Here is a 19,476-nt window from a genome sequence, read left to right on the forward strand (position 1 = left end):
TAAAGCAATTTTGAAATGAGTGAAAATTTATCTTAAAATGGTGGAAATTGTTAGAAAATCATAATGACTTTTTAAGGTGACTGTTCAGTTAGGTGCAATGTATTTTTGAATAGTCATTCGTTCAGCAAATATCTGAGTGCCAACCATATTCCAGGTGCCTTCAAGAGCCAGGTATATAGTAGTCGATAAGATATAGTCCCTATTTTATAGAGCTTCATCCTATGAGGGAGCCAGACTAGAAGACAGGCAGTTATAAGGCAACAGAATAAACGTTGTGAAGTACCCTTGTAGGACTTCCCTGAGTACAAGTCTCCCAGAGAGGCCCTAGAATGGGCACTTAGTAGGCCAGCTGTGGGTGGTTTTGAAAGACTTTCAGGAAGGGTGATCTGTATGGTATTGGAATGTGTTAGCTTTACGGGTGTGTGTAAAACCATACGTGGTGCCCGAATGACCTCTTTACAGATGTACTTGGTATGTTGTGTGTATGTTCTATGGAGGAGTCTGCAGCCGTTAAGTTGTTTTTACTAGTACCTGATGGCTCTACCTATGGCAAGTGCTGGTAGGAACTTGCTATATTTGTGCATTACTTTGAAAATAATGACCAAGAGATCAGAGTAATATATTTTTTTTAATGTTTATTTATTTTGAGAGAGAGAGAGAGCGCGTGTGTGCACAAGTGCGCTCCAGAGTGGGGCAGGGGCGGGCGAGGAGTAGGGAGAGAGGAAGAGATAGAATCCCAAGCAGGCTCTATGCTGTCAATGCGGAGCCTGAGGCAGGGGGCTGGATCCCACAAACCATGAGATCGTGACCTGAGCCGAAATCAAGAGATGGACGGTTAACCGACAGAGCCAGCCAGACACCCCCAGAGTAACGGTCTTGGATGTGCTGCAAGCCGGTTAGTTGTCTGTAAGACCATTTTGACACTTTTTTTTTAAAGTTTGTTTATTTTGAGAAAGAAAGCACAAATGGGGGTGGGGGTGGGGTAGAGATACATGGAGAGAGAGAGAAGGGGGTAGGGAGAATCCCAAGCAGGCTCCACGCTGTCAGTGCAGAGCCTTATGCAGGTTCAAACTCACGAATATGAGATCATGAACTGAGCCAAAGTCGGATGTTTACCCCACTGAGCCACCCAGGTGCCCCCCTTTTGGCGCTTCATTTTACTCTACTTAGGAAGGGTATTTGGAAGAAACAAGATAATAAAATATGAAACTGTCCTGAAAAGTATTTGCGATGTTTTTCCAAGGAAAGATTGGACAAAAGAATGAAGTGGAATGAAATGGAATGATATGAGATTAGAAAGGAAGAATGTATTTCAAAAATAACAAAAAATGCCAGTTAGTGTACGATAATTTTTTTTTAAAGTCAGAATTAGTTTTGGTGAATTAGACCACCTCCAATTGGTGGTCTAATTGAACACCAATTAGACATTGGTGAAGACTTTCCAAAAGGAGGTGGAGAAAACTTTCTGCTGTCGGCATGTGGAACCTAAAACCGTGAACCACTGGTCGGTCATGTCAGTGAGAACAGGGCCTTTAGAACCAAACGAACCTGGATCTGTATCTTCATTTTGGGGTGACTTCAGCAGATTACTTCACATTTTGGAGCTCTAGCAACACTTTCTAGCAACTTAACGGCTGCTGTAAAGTGTTAAAGTTGGGAGGTAATGCTTGGCCTATGATAGGAGCTCATTAAATCATTATTATTGTTTTTTTATTTGTATTTTCAGTTATCTGCATTCTCATTTGGGTGATAAAGGCCTAAATCTGGGGAACATACTCATTCATTTCCAGTTTGGAGATGACTTTATTATAGATACTTTGTTCCTATTAGCAGGAACTACTTTTAATTTCCTTGTTTCCCAACTATGGCCAGGTGCTTTTAGAATCTGCCCAAATTAGGGATGAGTTCCCTTTGTCTCCCTAACTGCATCTTTTTATTGCACGAGACAGAAGTTTCAGGATATCAAAAGACAGCAACAAATTCCCTAGAAATTGTTAAGTGTTGTGCTTTGCCTGCTCACTGCTTGAACATTGGCGTTTTCAACTATCTGAAAGGCCCCAACTGTGTCATTAATGGAAATTTGTGGGCAGATTACAGAAGGGTATGACTGTTACCTTTGCAAAGCCTTTGGTAGCATGACCCCACGCGATCAAGGGGGGAGTTTGACCCTACTTACTGCTTTTCTTAGGCATAAATTCTTGGCGAGGCACAACTTTCTTGCCTACTTGTGGACACTGAAGGTTAGGTTTCTCCAGTGTTCTTTGATATAGACCTAAAAAGCCAGCCAGCATTCTTACTAAACAAAGAGGTATTTTTAGTATATATGTTCTAGTAGTTTACTGCTAGGCAATATACATATTATTTTGGTATTCCAGTTGGAAAAATGAAGCCAGAATCTATTTTAACCCATTTATTTCCATGAGAAGGGAAAAAAGATGTTTCATAGTTATGTCAGAGGTATGTAAATTTGACGTTTATTTCTTGTTAAGGATACAGGGATGATTGGGATGAATAGGTTGAGGCCAAGTGGGCAGATTTAAAGTTACCAGGTCAGATAGATAGTGCCTTAAAGTCACCTTTCTAAGTGAGGCATCGGAAAATAGAAGGGCAGGACCAGTAGTCACTTGGAGTCATAATTCAGTGCACTCTGAGAAAGAGGACAATTTGTGACCAAAGACTTTAGATCTTGGGTGTGTAACCCAAGGTTTGGGTGTGGTTTTGGGCAATAAGTGGACACAGCTGACTGGGGTGCAGAAGGGGAAAAGAGCAGCACTTTTGAGTTCTTAAAAAAACTTTGATGAGGGGCGCCTGGGTGGCGCAGTCGGTTAAGCGTCCGACTTCAGCCAGGTCACGATCTCGCGGTCTGTGAGTTCGAGCCCCGCGTCAGGCTCTGGGCTGATGGCTCGGAGCCTGGAGCCTGTTTCCGATTCTGTGTCTCCCTCTCTCTCTGCCCCTCCCCCATTCATGCTCTGTCTCTCTCTGTCCCAAAAATAAATAAAAAACATTGAAAAAAAAAGTTAAAAAAAAAAAACTTTGATGATTTTCAGTCTCTGCAGAGTTGACTGTCTCAGTCTCTAAGACTTTAATTTCAGTGAGTGAAATTAAACAAAGCATTTTACTGTTTTAAAGACATGAAGTGAAAAGTTATAAAGTAAATTCAATGGAAAAGCAGTGTGAGGAAATATTCAGGAATAGTGAAAGGTGGTCATTGAGTTGTTGGATTGAATACTTTTATTGACTTGCATTGTTAAAAGTGCTAAGAACTTAATTAATTTTAAGGTAATTGAATGGTACTGATTATGCAGGTGGAACTATTCAGATTAAATGAAAGCAGAGGTATTAATAAACATCTTCATATTTCCTGGTGAATGCCTACACATTGGCAATTCCAAAAAAGAAATATAACTCCATTTTAAAAGACAGAATTTATGGTGTATAATGAGATAATAATAACGGTAAAAATAGTTTTAACTATTATCTTTTGTATGCGTGATATGTTAGTCACTGTGCTGGTTTCCTTGTGTACGTTTCATTTAACTCACACAGTAATTCGGTGAGGTGTGGTTATTACTGTTAGTCACATTATACAGAGAAATGAGGTTCAGAGAGGTTAAATAACATCCCCAAGTCACACAGTTAGCAAGTGGCCGAGCTGGAATTTGGTCCTAAGTAGTCTGACTTGAAGGCCTGAACGTATGCACCATGCATACTGCCTCCCAGTAGATGTAATTGTGTATTTAAAAATAATTGTATTTCTCTAATTTTTTACTATGTTTTCAGTATTGATTTACATAAATATATAATTTTGACGCATACTTAATTGTAAAGTGCTAAATTATTGAATATCATTCACTATAGAACAAAATACATCCATTCTCTTGAATTCCTGTATTTCCAATTTTCCTTCAGAGAACTGTGCATTGCTCAGTTCTCTTTCAATTTCCCTTTTAATTTTTATCTTTGATTATTCAGCTTTGGAGTTTGTTAGTTTTAACCATTCCCTCTTTTACCTTCTCTTACTTATAACACATTATTTGCTATAATTTTTAACTGCAATTTTATAAGTTTAATGGATACACACTGTTAAATTGTTTGAAAAAAGAGGTAGCTAAGAAGGTAAAAGGTCACCTGGTATCCCTCTAACTATAAGAGAACCATAATTCACATTTGGATGTCTTTTCCCGTAGGCTTTTAAAATCCACTTACTGTATACTCGTGATTATATTGTAGATGTATGGTTATCTGAGCCCACGGCATCTTCATTTAATATCCTACAAATACTTTTCCAAGTTATACTTGCTCATGAAAGTAATTTTTAGTGCTTGTAGAACATTACCTTATGTGAGCGTACCTTATTTACTTAGCAGTTCTCCTACTTTGGGTATGTAGTTTGTTCCTAATTTAAACTCTTGCATTATACAATACGATATTGACTATCTTTTAAAATTTGTTAAAATTTATGATTACTCCCTTGGCTAGATATTATGAATTTTTTTAAGATTAGAACCTCAGAATTTTTGTGTAGTAGGTATTAACGTTTTTAAGGCTACTGAGGTGTAGTAGCAAATTATTTTCTATCCTCAGTGCCTATTTCCTTGTCACTTGCCAGCACAAGATGTTTTTATCTTGCCTTAGTTTCCACATCTGTGAAGTGGAAATAATAATTATACCTACCTCAGAGGGTTGTGAGACTATAATGAATTACAGCATTTAGAATTTAGCTATGTGTTTAGAATAATACCCAGCACAAAGTTAGAACCCAGTAAAGGTTGGCTGTTTGCGATCACAATTTCTTAAATGTTTAGGCTAAATTGGTAGGTGTTTGAGTTTGCATTTCTTTATTTACTAGAGATATTGAAATTTTTCTATGAAGATTTTCACGATTTTTTTGAGACATGTTTCATCCTTTGCTTATTTGTTTTTCTTGGGGATTTTCAGGCTTGTATGAGTGCTTAACTTAATTGCAATTTTAGGCTTCTGTGCTTTCTATTGTTATTGAAATTCCCTCCTGTTCTAACGCAATCTTTCCTTTTTCTGTGTAGCTTTTTTCATATTTCGGAAGCTTGGAATCTTCCCCCACCCAGAAATTTGATGAAATTTGATTAAAAACCAGTGGCTGGATTAAGAGCAAACATCAGATACTTTAGCGGAAATTTATTTATGTTTGTGGGGTGAGGAGAGGATAAAAATCATCTGTTCTTAACTAATAACTTTTCTCAATGTCATTTATTAATTTTTTTCTCTGATAGGCAATATCTTCTTAGTCTTACATTAAATTCTTCATATTTTTTTGCTGTGTAATTAATAAAGAAGCAGATGACGAAAGGTGGAATTCTGATTAGCTCGCTATTTCTTTATTATCTTTTGTATATAGTGAATGAATGAAGATGTTAAAACTTGTTTTCTATAAGTCTTATTTTCATATAGAACATTACCAATTAGATGGTCAGTCAGTGTTTTGGTTGGACTACATGGTCTTATTTTCTAAAACAGCTATCAAAGTAAAACCTTCTAGCTTTTTTTTCCCCCCTTAAAAAAAAAAAAAGGAAGGCTGAGCTATGGATTTCTGGAAAAAAAAAAATTCTTTAAGCTAGTTTCATGAACATGTGGAAATGAAATTAACATTCCTGGGCACTTTTCCACTTCAGGTGGAATATTTAAAAGTGATAAATGATGCATCTTAACTGCACATTTATGTTCCATAGAAAAAGTTCTGGGAAGTACAAGAAATAATGATTAAGAGAATAGTGAGATTGATTTATGACTGAAAGAAGCTGGTCATTTATAGCTCGTCTAATGATGGGCACATTTAAAAGGAGAGACAATAGTTAGTGATCATATATTTAGAGAAGATTCAAAGAAAAAAATTGTTTGGGAGCAGTTAAGAGATTGCCCCTGAAATGATAGGAAGAAAAAGGAGAATTTAATTTAGAAAACAAATGAGCGAAAGTAGGAAAAATGTATGTATGCCATTTACACTGGGAGCTATTGGAAAACAGAATCATCTCCTCAGAGAGCTGGTGGAAGGGATAAACTAGCTGTCTCTAATTTCTGTAATTCATGGCAGATGTTTAGGAACAGGTTACATAAGAGGTTTCTGGGAATGGTTTAAAATGAAGTCTTGTAAAATGCGTAAGGTCGGGCTGGGTGACCTAGGTGGCATATTCTGACTCTGTCTGATTCTGTGATTGTGGCTCAGCACTAATGTACCGTGAGGATTATTTACTGGCAAACTCAGTGAGACTCTGTTTGGTTGAGGATCAGAATTATTTGGAAAGAGAAATGGGCTCTGGAGTGTATATGTTTTGATCAGGTATCTCCCTCCCTCTGCTTGCCCCAGTTATCTTAATATTTTCATCAAATAAAAATACGGTTTTTATTAAATATCCTGTTGTTTATTGTTGTTAGCCTTTGTTTTCAATTAGTTTTTGATGTCATTGGTGCGTCTTTTAGGGCAGAATTACTAGTGTTTGGAATGTGAGTTTGAATAATTTTTACCTATAAAGTACTGGCCTAGTTGATAGGATGCTCACCCCATGCTGTACAAATTCTGTGTTCGAAACAATAAAACATTTGAAATGGTGTTTGTGAGTTGAACACTCTTTAAGTCACTTGGAAGTGATTGCTAAAGTGTAAACTGTGAGGCAGTTAATTGGGGTAAGGGAACAAAATATTAAAGCTCTTGTTTATGCCCCCTTTTTAACCCTAAGAAGTTGAGCTTATGAACAATTACCAGGTGGAAGGACACCGGTGTCTCACGTGTTTCACACACTCAGTGGGCACATCTCACCTGGGAGAAGAGCAGAGCCGCCACCAAAAGGGACGAGGATGCTTGTTGTCTGGGTCCTCACCTGGTCACCACAGAGCCACCAGAGGGTGGGCAGAGCAAACGATGAAACACATTCTCAGGGAAACTTAAATATCTTTTCATCGGCTACATGTCGGTTTAAGGCAGTGATCATTTGGTCAGTCTGGCAGGAGGGCAGCCCCCCCCCCCATTATAATTACAGAAAATATGTATTTACATCCATAATCATTAACAGTGAAATCTTTGTAAAGGTATGTATTGTCCTTTGAGGTATTGCCTGACATTAGCAAGACATTTAAGAAGGTGTTTCCTTTCCTCTCCAATTTGTTCAAACTTGGAGTCATTCTTCTAAAACATATTTTTGGTGCGTGTTTTACAATGTACATGGTATGTATATTAGTACAGAAGTACGTATATAATTTGTAAATATACATACAACGGGCATACATTACAAAGTTTTTTCAATGAATGGGTGTGTGATCAAAAAAGGAGCCTAAATGCATGAGGTTCACATTTTTTTAGTTGTACTATTTTAATTACATAATTTAAATGTCTTCTACATTATCCCCTTGAAATGTCCTTGATGTTAAGTCACGTTCAGGTGACTTTTCCAGGTTGAAATGGAACAAAGTGAAATAGAATGGAATTAATCAAATTATGGAATCAGTCATTGTAGGTGTTGTAGATGCTTTGTAACCAAGATCTCTGGAATTTAATAATTTAGTAATAAAGGAATTGTGCTAATTCAATTCATTTGTGGGGAGGCTGGGTCTAAATCAGAGGTAGGAGTTATTGTATATTCTTTAAGAAGTGCTTCTTTAATAATAATTTTGAGGACAGATAAGAAGAAACCAAGTTAATTGTGTTTTAGCAAATCTTTTAAGTGCTTTCATTTAACAGATAGCTGAGAATTATTTATCATTACTCTGCTCATTGTTTGAATTAAAATTAATACCAAAGTGGTGCTTGAGAATGGTCTTTTTTCCTTTTACATTTAAATAGGTTAGACATTTGCTTTGTTTATACCATTAATTTGTTTTCACACAGCCTGTGAAGGTAACCATCAACTCACAATTAATTAGCGGAATCAAAATTAATGAGGTTTTACTGTATTGGGCCATTTCCACTCTAGGCCAGTTTTTTTCACACGAGTTGGACTAGCATTTTTTTGAAAGAAGAAAAATTAGATTTATTTTAATCCATATTTAAAAAGCAGAGAACCATCTTTTCTTGTGAGTTAAGTACCTCTAATAACTATGCTTTCTTGGGCTTAGCAATATTGATTTTTTTGTTTTGTTTTGTTTTCAGTCTTGATTATTTTGGCTATTTCCAGACTGTTGCTTATTACAGTAAAGCTAGAGTTAACTCTTCACAGGCTTATTTTCATTTACAGGGATGGGGATAGCATTTTGTTTGTTTGTTTGTTTGGGCCAAACATGGTTTTTTTGTGGGTGGGGTATGTCATTTGCCTACTTCATCTAGTGCACTGTTTGAAAGAGGAACAAAACTATTCTTTAAAGCATATTTATGTGAGTATATGTCTTAGAAGAGAGTGCATCAAACAGAAATGAAAAGCTAGAATTTTTTGAATTACGGTTATACTTTCCCTCCAGAAAATAACATAGTCTGCTTTTTAGACACAGATCCTTTGCTCTTATTTAGTATTTGCTTTGTCCATTGTTTTTACTAATAGGATTGATAACATAATGTAGAACTTTTAGGTCTTTTCTTGAGGATGGATTACATTTTCTTGAATTGTTGAAGTTGCCTGCATGTAAATGGAGAGGGTGAAAGTTCTAACAGTGAAACTTCTCGTGGGAGTGGGTGCTGAAGGTCAGGTTCCTCGTAGGAACGGGGAAGCCTTTTCTGTTCGCAGGATGTCTGCTGTCTTCTCTCTGCTGGCTTATAAACTACAGTAAAAGACATTGGCAGAGAGAATGTGTAGGTCAGTGTTGTCAGGACTTCTGTGTCCCCTCAGATATTGAGATCTACCAAGAATAGATCATAACCTGAGGAACACCAAACATAGTAAAGAACACTGATGAAGATTCACCTGTTTTTGAACAGACTTCACCCCCAATTCATGCCTCATTTTCCTTACTCTTTGAAATGGAATGACAAGAGTGTGTATGGACACCAATGAGATGACTGTGGACTTGGGGTCCAGCAAGTAGGCTGGTGAGGTATACGGCACCGGTTAAGCGATCACTCGTTTTAAAGGTGAGGAGCTCGTGAGTCAAAGTAGCAGAGTCACAAGTCGTGACGAGTGTTATGAGCACTGTGGCAGATCGGTGCCTGATTAAAGGACGCAGACAGATGAAAAGAACTGTATGGGAGACATTCTTTTCAGTTAACCACACATAGAAGAAAAGATCACCGCAGACATTTATTTCCTATGATGAGAGAAATAAAATGACCACTTTTTGGCAGATTGATGTTGCAAAATAGTAGTGACCATTAATGTCGCCACCATCTCTTTTTGTAAGTTGAATGATGGATATATTTGATAAAAACAAAGTCGTTGCTAATGGTGATCTGTAGAAATGCAAAGCATCCGTCGTATTAAACTGTCTATTATCTTTGGTTAGCAATGGATGCCTGGTGGAACTCATAAATATTTTATGTGGTCTGAAATAACTGAAAATAAAGGCTTGGCGATATGTATTTTTACCCAGTTTTAGTCTAACGTTGCCATATTTGAAGGATTTTTTTTTTTTGTAGTTTGCTACTTTATTTTGATTCATTGCTTAATTATACAGCTAATTTATGTGTGCCATAATCAACTGCCCTTCAATCCTTAATGTCTTTTTAAGAAAGAAATCATGTTTTACGTTTCAGTTGAATGCTTCTCAGGGAACACAAAATAAGTAAGTTTAACAAATGCTTCTTTAGGAAAATTCTATATGATGTTTTAATAAAGGTTTATAACACACTCTTTCTGAACTTCATTTTTTAACTTTTAAATTAGTAAACACCTGCTATGCTGAGTATAGTGTTTAAATTATTGTACAACAAAAAGTACAAATAAAGCTAACAATAAAAGATTAACATACCTGAATTTAAGAACAAAGTAGTTAAATCTTACTATCTTTGTTTTGTTAATGCTCTGCTTCATTCAAAAATTGATTTTAAGTTGTTTACAAACAAACATTATTCAGTAGGATAAAAATAGAGGTAAATGATGATGAGAAACTGAGAGCAGAACGTTGAGACGGCTGAGTCTACATGCAGAAGTACGTGCCCATCATCCCCCACTGTGATGGGTAGAAAACTCAGGCCTAAGTTTCTTAGCTGCCAAAACATGAAAGGAACCAGTTACAGCAGCTTTTCCCAAAGTATGTTGTTCCTCCTAAATTCGGTCTTAAAAGATTGCCGCGGTCAGATGACCTTTGAGGTGAGTGACACTGTATTCCCCTTGTGGAGATAATTCTGGTCACATCAGCATGTTAAAGGTTCTTAGAAGTTCTGTGGATAAAGTCAACAACCATAACTTGTGTTTTCCGCACACATTTGGCCACCCAACGTCAGCATTTCCCATTAAGTGAGATACACCACTCAGTGCGGTATTGTTACTTAGTTCAGACTGTCTGTTTGTTTAGGCGAAGCCCAACCCAGTTAGGTTTGACAAGTTTCTCCTTTGGATCCCATTGATGATATGTATACGTGTAGTACAGTGGGCCTCTCATCCTCAATATTAGCCACAATATATACAATGATGTGTGGCTGTTTTCAGATGGTCTCACCTCAGTGTGAACTGAAAGCATAATCCAATAAATCACTAAAAGGTTAGGTTTTAAATAGCTCATAAATTGTCTTAAAAATAGAAATGCCTTAATTTTAAATCATCTAGGTTGTGGATTCCGTTCCGTGTCGCTGGTGAAAGTCTTCACCGTCTTTCTTTTGACTCTTTATATTCCATCCTGTCCTAAAAGGAATTGAAGGGCAAAAACTAGAGACGAGCAGAAAATACACAGCAGAGTGTTTAATTGGCCATTGTGTGTTAGTTGGGGTGGTGCACCTGCTGCTATTACAGACAGAAGCTGCGAAGCCCATGTACGGAAAATACAAAATATCTGTGGCTCTTGAAAGGAATGATTGTGGCAGAGGGACCGGGAGGGTATTGTTTTCGAGCAAAGGAGCAGGGAAGAACATGGGTCTAAAATGACAGAGTCACACACAGAAAGAAGCACTGCAGAGAGCCTGCTCCAGCAGCTAACAAAGGAAAGTTCACAGTGTGGAAAGAGAACGCATAATAACAGATCAATTTTTTTTCCAGCTTTCCCCGCGCCTGTACAGCAATCATTTTAGTTAAGGTCATCTTCACATTTGAACAGGAGATTTTCCAAGGCATCTCTTCCCATCTTTAATCTAGGATTAATTTAGCAATTTTTCTTTTTTTTTTAAAGTGTTGTCACGATTGATCTGGGTGTTTTATGTATAATGTGAAGGAACACGCTTTTCAACACAACCTAATATTGTGGTTGGTTTTCAGCGGTGGTGAATGGATAATTACTTCTGGTTTAAGTTTTGGAGGACAAGATCATTTTATCCTGATTTTAATCTAAGTGTAATGAAGGTATATTCTTTTTTAGGCAAGAGTGCAGCACTGTATCTGCTCTGTAGCCAGTGACCACTCAGTAGGACTCCTAAGTCTGCGAGAGAAAAAATGCATTATGCTGGCATCTCGTCATCTGTTCCCTGTTCAAGTAATCAAGTGGAGGCCTTCTGATGATTACCTAGTAGTGGGATGTTCAGATGGCTCGGTGTACGTCTGGCAAATGGACACTGGTAAGCACAAATGTGAAGAGATAGACTGGAAAATCCAATGGATGTCTTTGATTTCCTGGAAATTAAAAAATCTTCTATATGAGGGAAAAAGCCCTGAAATGTAAAAAAAAAAAAAAAAAAAAAAAAGTTGCCCCGTTTACTTCCGGTCACTGCTTTTTCTAAGTGTTCTCATGATTATCAACGACAAGGAACTGTTTAAATGCCCTCTTGTTTGTTGTGCTGTGCCAAATACTTGCAGAGGAGTTCACGGATCTTTGAAGGAATGTAATTGAAGACGATGTACAGATTAGGACAGACATACAGACAAGTAAATAAGTGATTTCTGTACAGTTCATGAGGTAAATTGTGACCAAGATTAAGGGACCATTTTTGTATCGAGTTCGGAAACCGTGGAAAAAGATAAAATTCTCTTATTGAAACGGCAGAAAAGCAGTATGAAACTGTTCGTTATGGGAGGTGATTGAAACGAACGTTTCAAGATCTCTCACTTAAGATTTCAAGTTTCAGAAAATTTATGTGTGAGGCATAATATAGAACAAGTAATGTGTCGCTTACAAGTACACACGATTATATATGATGTTTATACACAGAATCTTACGGTTTTCCTTGGGAAATTTTCAAGTGTGTAACTAAATGCTTACTGCTGTAGGCCTTAAAAACACATTTGATTCCACTTTTGCTACTTTAAATCATGAGCTATCAGTAATTAAAGGCTTTCTTTATATACCTAGTTGTGTACTATATACTACTTCAACCAATCGGTTTTGTTTTCTTCCCCTTTCTTTGTTTTAAATAGTCCTTTTCCAAAGTAGGCTGTATCCATATTTGTGCTCCTACTGGGGCAGTAGGGAGTTCTGTTGAGTCTTTCTGTAACAAGTACCAAGTACTCAGCAGTCTTTTATTTACAGTCCTTGTCTTTACCGTGTAGCGCCCAGGCTATCTTGGCAAAGAGGGAGCATTCTTGAAGAGTGTCAGACTTCTTTGCTTTCGCATTTACTTTTCTCTTTCTTCTCTGATTGTAAAAGAGGGTCATACTTTCTGTCAAAAATCAAAAGCTCCAACGTAGTGGAAAAGAAGAGAGATGAGCTCAGATCTCATTGCTGAGTGGTCAGTGTTGACATTTTGGCACATTTCTTTCTGGCCTTGTTTCCGTGCATTTTTGGAGACAGAATTGCTGGCATACTACGTATGTAACTTTGTGTCTTTGTATTCCTTTTTGTTACATCCTATCTGCTGAGAAGCACTGTTTCATGCTTTCTGGTTTTGTCTGCCCCAGAAACGAAGTTTGCCAGGTTTGTGTTGGGCTTGGAGTCAGACTGCTTGGTTTGAATTTAGGATTGACCATTTGCTAATAATGTGATCTGCTGCACTTTACTGGACTTTTGTCTCAGTAAAACGAAGATCATAATAGTTCCTATTTTATAGTATTTCTGGGAGAATAAAATGAGGTAACATTTACCTAGCGTATAGTAGACAGAATCTAAATGTGTGTATATGAATGTTTGTGTACTTGAGATTTATGTGTGCATGCATGCACGTGTTTATATTTGCTATTAATGTTATTTAACAAACAAGCTGCTTTCCTTGTTACTTTGTTGAACTTGGGAATGTGATCTTACCTCCATTCAGAAATACTTTGAGAATTAATATTAAAGAGACTAAGTTCTTGTAGCATTGACATCCAGAAAACACTATTTTAAAATACTATAAATATTAAATTAACAATTGATATAGCACAAATGCAAGAGTGTGGTAAACTCGTATAGGACTTTTAAAAATTATTATAAAGGAAAAGAATTTAATTTTCTGAATTTTTCAGATACTTAAATAATTGATACCAGAATACGTCAGATATTTTAAATATATTTGTAACGAGTATGAAATTCTTCAGATTCTTTAATTTCATACTTGTTACAAATAAGATGTTACTGAAAGGCATAGTAACTTTTCCGGTAATTTTCCCAGAAAGAGATGACAGGTAGCCCGTAACTATAGGTATACTGGAGGAAGTTTTTTTTTTTTACAACCAGTTTAGTATAATTAAGCCCACGTTAGATTAAACACAATATATAATGTGGAAACTTCATAATTATCTTACCTTCAAGAGGATTTAGGGAAACAGTCAGTCAATGTGGCATTCTTAAAAGATAAAGAGGCAGAATTTATTTTGGATTTAACCATAATAGGAGGTATACATTTCTTTTTCCTCCTTGCTGCTCAGGCTTTAGCTAGTGATATAAAGGTCCCTAGGGAGTCAGTATGGCACATCCTGAAGGTATTGGCATTATTTATTTATTAAATTTATTTATTTATTAAATAAATAAAAAATGAAGCCAAATAAATCAGATTCGGCCAAGGTTTGATGGATGAGATGTATTTAAACTCCGATGAGATAGTTTATCCCCTCTTCTTAGCATTTTGGGGATGTATTTTTAGCAGTGAAGCTATATCACACTAAAACTCCTCGTATGTAGTGTGCAATTTTGTGTCGGCTGTTTTGAATTTTACTGATCTTTCTAGCTTTAAACCTTTTAAAAATGTCTTTATACTTCTATGCAGCTTTTGCTTTTAGTTGTTTTTCCCTCCAAATGGGTACTTTTTATTTCTAGTATTTTATTTCCTAATGACATGAAGTTGAAGCTAGTAAATTAAAATTTCACTAGAACGACAGACGTCCGGAGTCTTTTGTTCTTTACTTGTGCCGTCTTCATTATGTGCAATAACAGGTCATGGTGATGTGAAGGCTGGCGAAATCATTTTACTTCCACATCTCTGGATAGTTAGAAAATTAGCCAAATGACTGGCAACACGATTTGGCCAGCTGGACCTCTTGGCTTCTACCTAGGAACTTAGGAAAGGTGGCCCGCTGACCTAGATGGCGGCTGCTTCTGCCTGGAGCTGTTTGTGCGCGTCAGGGACCAACTCTGTCGTTCTTCACATGTGGTGTTCCCAGGGGGTGTGTCATGTCAACCCCACAGGCCCTTGACAAGGTCAGAATCCTGTCTGGGAGGCAGCGGAGGCTGTAAGTAATGACTGATTTTACAAGATCTTCTTCTCTGACAGTTACCAGTTACCACTTGATCGTCTTTGTTACATAACAAAAGTGATTCTCACGTCATATACCTCTTTCCGCGGGGACAGTTATTGGGGTTCTCGTTCAGATGCAAATGCCAGCAGTGCTTGCCAAATGTTAGAAGTTAGCGTAGGAGTCATGTCAGTTTACTTTGTTCTGTTATCTTTTTTCTTTGTATTTATTTTCTCTATGAGTTTTCTGAAATATTCCTGTTTTTTGCGTTTACTTTATCAAATATGCATTAAAATCACTTAAAAAAACTTAATTATCTAATAAAAGATAGCAGAGAATTAGGAACTGATGTATATTCGTGTCTATTGGAAAACATATGTAAAGCTTGGATAACCAAAAACATAGGTGTCAAAGAATCAGATTTTTCACACAAGTAAAGCCTTAGTGTATGTGCTGTTCTTGCTTCAGACTAGTTTTTAAATTACTAAATTTATTTATTTACTTAAAATTGTCAATTTTATTATAAGATGGCATAAATTTTCTTAAATTCATTGGTAATGTGTACTTCTGTTATGTAAACTTCCTATGCAAAACATTTGCCTGTTGGTGAGTTTATGGTATCTCTAATGGGTTTATAATAAATTTATGCAGTTTAGTCTGTAATTTTTATAAATATTTTCCTTTTAATATTTTCATTTCTTTAAATTGATAGTTTTGTCTTGTTACCAAAATTACCAAAGAGAATCAGGAGGTGGTACTTCAGCCCAATCTTTTGTTATTAGTAGAAAAGTTTGGTAGCAAGTATTTTTTTTCACATTTTGACTATTTGCCTGCAGTATTTAATACAGTAGAGATTAGATTTTACATTTCACAACATGTGGCATAGCACCATCAACTTTTCTATATCTCCTACAGTTTTGTTTTTCATTCTGTTACAAAAGATACAACTGGACAGGCAAAGACCCAAAGAATGAAATGGTTAAGAAAAAAATGGCATCTTTCTAAAATCTTGGTAAAGCTAAGTATAATCAGAGTTTCTTTTCTTCCTTTGGATGGTGTACTCTGGAATTTTGAAGAAAGAGGTTGTTATAGTGGAAATATGGCTGTTTTTGCTACCATTCCCCCACCCCCCCATGAGCCCTCTGGACAATTGTCCTTGATTGCTGTCCTTCCCATTAGGTACCCCTCAGCTTCCTTTTTTGTTTCCATTGTATTATTCTAACTTAGGGCTGTATTTTGTTACACATATGCTAGCTTTATTGGTTTTCCTGTCTTCTTTTTCTACTTTCTAATCCATCCCGTACTCTGCTGGCCAATAAATCTTAGGAAATAAAACAACAACAACAACAACACTTGGATCATGCACTGTCTTAATGAAAAAATACAAAACATATAATTTATTTCCTGTAGCCTTTAAATCAAGGTTCTTCACAATGTGGCACACTCCTACCTTTGTGTTTATCTCCTTTATTTTACACAGACCAGTTGCTTTATATTTAAAAATAGTTCTAGAGCCTCCTGGGTGGCTCAGTTGGTTAAGTGTCCACCTCTTGGCTTCGGCTCAGGTCATGATCTCACAGTTTGGTTTGTGGGTTCAAGGCCTGCACTGGGCTCTGTGCTGGCAGCATGGAACCTGCTTGGGATTCTGTCTCTCTCCCTGTCTGTCTGCCCCTTTCCTGCTTGCTCTCTCTCTCTCTCTCAAAATAAGTAAATAAACATTAAAAGAAAAAGAAGAATATTCTGTTCAAGTATAATTGGGTCACTGTCTACCACTCTATCTTTTATATCATATATATTGTTGCTTATGGTTTTCACTCATTTGGAATATTATTTCTATTTGCTTATTTCTTTATTTTTTTATTTTTATTTTTTTTTTAATTTTAACACTTATTTATTTTTGAGACAGAGAGAGACAGAGCATGAACACGGGAGGGGCAGAGAGAGAGGGAGACACAGAATCCGAAGCAGGCTCCAGGCTCTGAGCCATCAGCACAGAGCCTGACGCGGGGCTCGAACTCACGGACCTCGAGATCGTGACCTGAGCCGAAGTCGGCCGTTTAACCGACTGAGCCACCCAGGCGCCCCTGCTTATTTCTTTAAATAGTCTCTTTTAAGGAAATGTGCATAATAAAAACAAAGTCTTGAATATTTACCCGTTTGGTTATCATTCTGTTGTGCTTTGCTGCTTTGTGTAGCTCCAGGTTTCTATCTGGAATCATGTTCCTTTTGCCTAATATTTATTCCTTGTAGTGCAGGTCTATGGGTGATGAATTCTTTCAGCTTCTGTGTGTCTGAAAAACTCTTTGTTTCATCTTCGTTTTTAAGATATTTTTTTCTGGTTGTAGACTTCTAGGTTGACAGCTCTTTTTTGTTTTTTGTTTTTCCTTTTAACACTCCACTGCCTTCTTGCTTGCATTATTTCCAATGAGAAATCTGCTGTCACCTTTAACTTTGTTCCCCTATAAGTGCTATGTCAGTTTTTTTCCAACTGCTTTAAAATTTTTCTCTTTATTATTGATTTTGAGCAGTTGGGTTATAGTTTTCTTCATATTTCTTGCGCTGAGGGTTTGTCATACTTCTTGGATATGTGGGTGTGTGGTGTTCAGTGGATTTTTAAACTTTTTTGGCCATTATTTATTCAAATATGTTTTCGATCCTTCCCTCTTTCCTCTCGTTAGAGACTCCAGCTATGTGTTTACTAGCCTACTTGAAATTTCCCACAGCTTGCACATTGTCTTTTCATTTTTAAAATTATTTTTATTCTGTGTTTTATTTTAATATAGTTTCTATTCTAGGTCTTCAGGTTTATTAGTCTTTTTTCTGCAATGTCTAATCTGCCATTATTCCCATCTAGTATAGTTTTCATCTCTACGAGTTTAATTTTGGTCTTTTGTTGTCTAACGTGTCTCTTTGTTCAAACTTTTTGAACATCTAGAATACAAATTTCAATAACTTTTACTGTCTTTGCTATTTTGAAAATTTGTGTCAGTTCTGAGTTGGTTTTAATTGATGTAGATTTTGTGCTCACTATTAAATTTTCTTGCCTTTTTTCAAGAATAGCCTGAAGGTGGTTCAAGGGTGGAAGCAGGGAGATTAGCTTGTATGCTATTGCCTGTAAACAATAAAAGATGATGGATTGTTACACCAGAGCGATAGCAGTGGAGTTGGTGAGAAGTGGTTGAATTCTGGGTATATTTTGAAGGGAGAGCTAACAGGATTTGCTGATAGTTGGATGAGGGGCTTAAAAGAATGGGTTGAGTTAAAGGTTATTCCAAGGTTTTGATCATGAGCAACTCAAAAGGATGGAATTCATTTTTAGACATTGAGAAGACAATGGGAAGAGTAGATTTTGGAAAGACCAAGAATTACTTTTATATTAAGTTGAATATTAGACATTCAGGTAGAGATGTTGATTAGTAAATTGTATAAATGAGTCAAGACTTCAAGTTAGGGATATCAGAGTGGTTGATGTAAATTTGAGTTCTTAGCATATGGATGATATTCAGTCATAACACTGGATGTATCACCAAGAGGATTCAGGTAGATAATGATTGGGTCCCTCCAGGGTTTAGATATATTTCTGTGATGTGGAGGAAACCAGCAAAGGAGACTAAAATGGACTTGTCAGGAGGAAGAAGAAAATGAAGAGTGTTGTTGCCTAGAAACCAAATGAAAAAATGTGTTTCAAGGAGTAGAGAGGAAGAACAAGACCTGCTGATAGTAAATGATAGTCAGATGAGGACTGAGAACTGAATATTGGCTGTAGCAACATGGAGAATAGGTTGTGTGCATGTTTTGGGTGAAATGTGATTTGACTAAATTCAAAGGAAAATGGGAGGAGGAGACTTTGGAGGTAGCAAAGATAGACAGCTCTTTGGAGGATGATTATAAAAAATGGGATACCAGCTGGAGAAGGGTATTGGGTCGTGTGTGTGTGTGTGTGTGTGTGTGCGCTTAAACAGGTGAAATAATTGCATGCTTATATGCTGGTAGGAATGATCTAGTAGGTGGGGAAAATAGATGAAGGGAAAAGGGAGGATTGCTGAAATGATGTCCATGGGCAGACAAGAGAGGAATGGAGTTTGAGCTACAAGTGTGTTAGGTAGGAGTCTGGATAGTTCATGTGGCAATTATAGTGCAATGTGAGAGGAGATATGGTGGTGGGAGCTGGTAGAACTTAATTCGTAATTGCTTGTTTGTAAATGAAATGGGAAACAAAACTTTTTTGCCCAGCTGAGGGCAGGAAATGGAGTGTTAGAGATGGGAGGAGTGAAAGGTCTGAAATAATTAACTGGGAAAATGAAAGATCTGTGGAAATGTGGTCACTATTGAGAGCCCCTTGAGATCAGTGATTGTGAATTTCAAGGGAGTCTTTCAGCACGTTTTCCATTCATATCTGTCGTCATTGTACAGGTGTAGAGTAGGTGGAAAGTTGGATTTAGTCAATGTTGGAGTTTGCTCAGTTAGTCCAAGGAGGCACGATGAGGACAGAGCTGTGGTTATGTGGATGGGCGATGGAATTTTACTTTACGGGATAGAGAGAAGTGAGAGACAGTGCAAGTGTGTGAGGTTAATGGAATTGTTGGCATCAGTGCTGAACAAGAATCATTGGATCAGAGGGTTGAAATGAAGAATGGGAGCTACTATCAGAGAGTGGCATTTTTGAAATTGGGATCACGTTGGGATTTATTTATTGGTAATAGGATTATAATATGACCATTGGCTGTGGTTGAGTGTAGGACACAGTTTATTGGAGTAGAGGAACTCAGCCAAGAGATCGGGATGTGTGGAAAAATCATATGTGCTGGTGATTTTCAAGCATTTTTGAACTTCTAAATCTTGTTAGAATATACAC

At 36.9% G+C, this 19,476-nt stretch overlaps 1 protein-coding gene across 10 annotated transcripts in view; it reads left to right on the plus strand.

Moving 5' to 3' along the window:
- The window catches only part of WDR7 (WD repeat domain 7), a 354,382-nt gene that overhangs the window by 56,068 nt on the left and 278,838 nt on the right, over nucleotides 1-19,476 (plus strand). For all 10 annotated transcript variants that reach the window (XM_042962008.1, XM_015536841.2, XM_042962015.1 and 7 more), the window contains one exon: nucleotides 11,401-11,596. In XM_042962008.1, the coding sequence (XP_042817942.1) occupies nucleotides 11,401-11,596 (196 nt within the window). The remainder of the gene's footprint in view (nucleotides 1-11,400; nucleotides 11,597-19,476) is intronic.

The sequence above is a fragment of the Panthera tigris genome, chromosome D3 (assembly GCF_018350195.1).
Source record: "Panthera tigris isolate Pti1 chromosome D3, P.tigris_Pti1_mat1.1, whole genome shotgun sequence".
Lineage (NCBI taxonomy): Eukaryota > Metazoa > Chordata > Mammalia > Carnivora > Felidae > Panthera > Panthera tigris.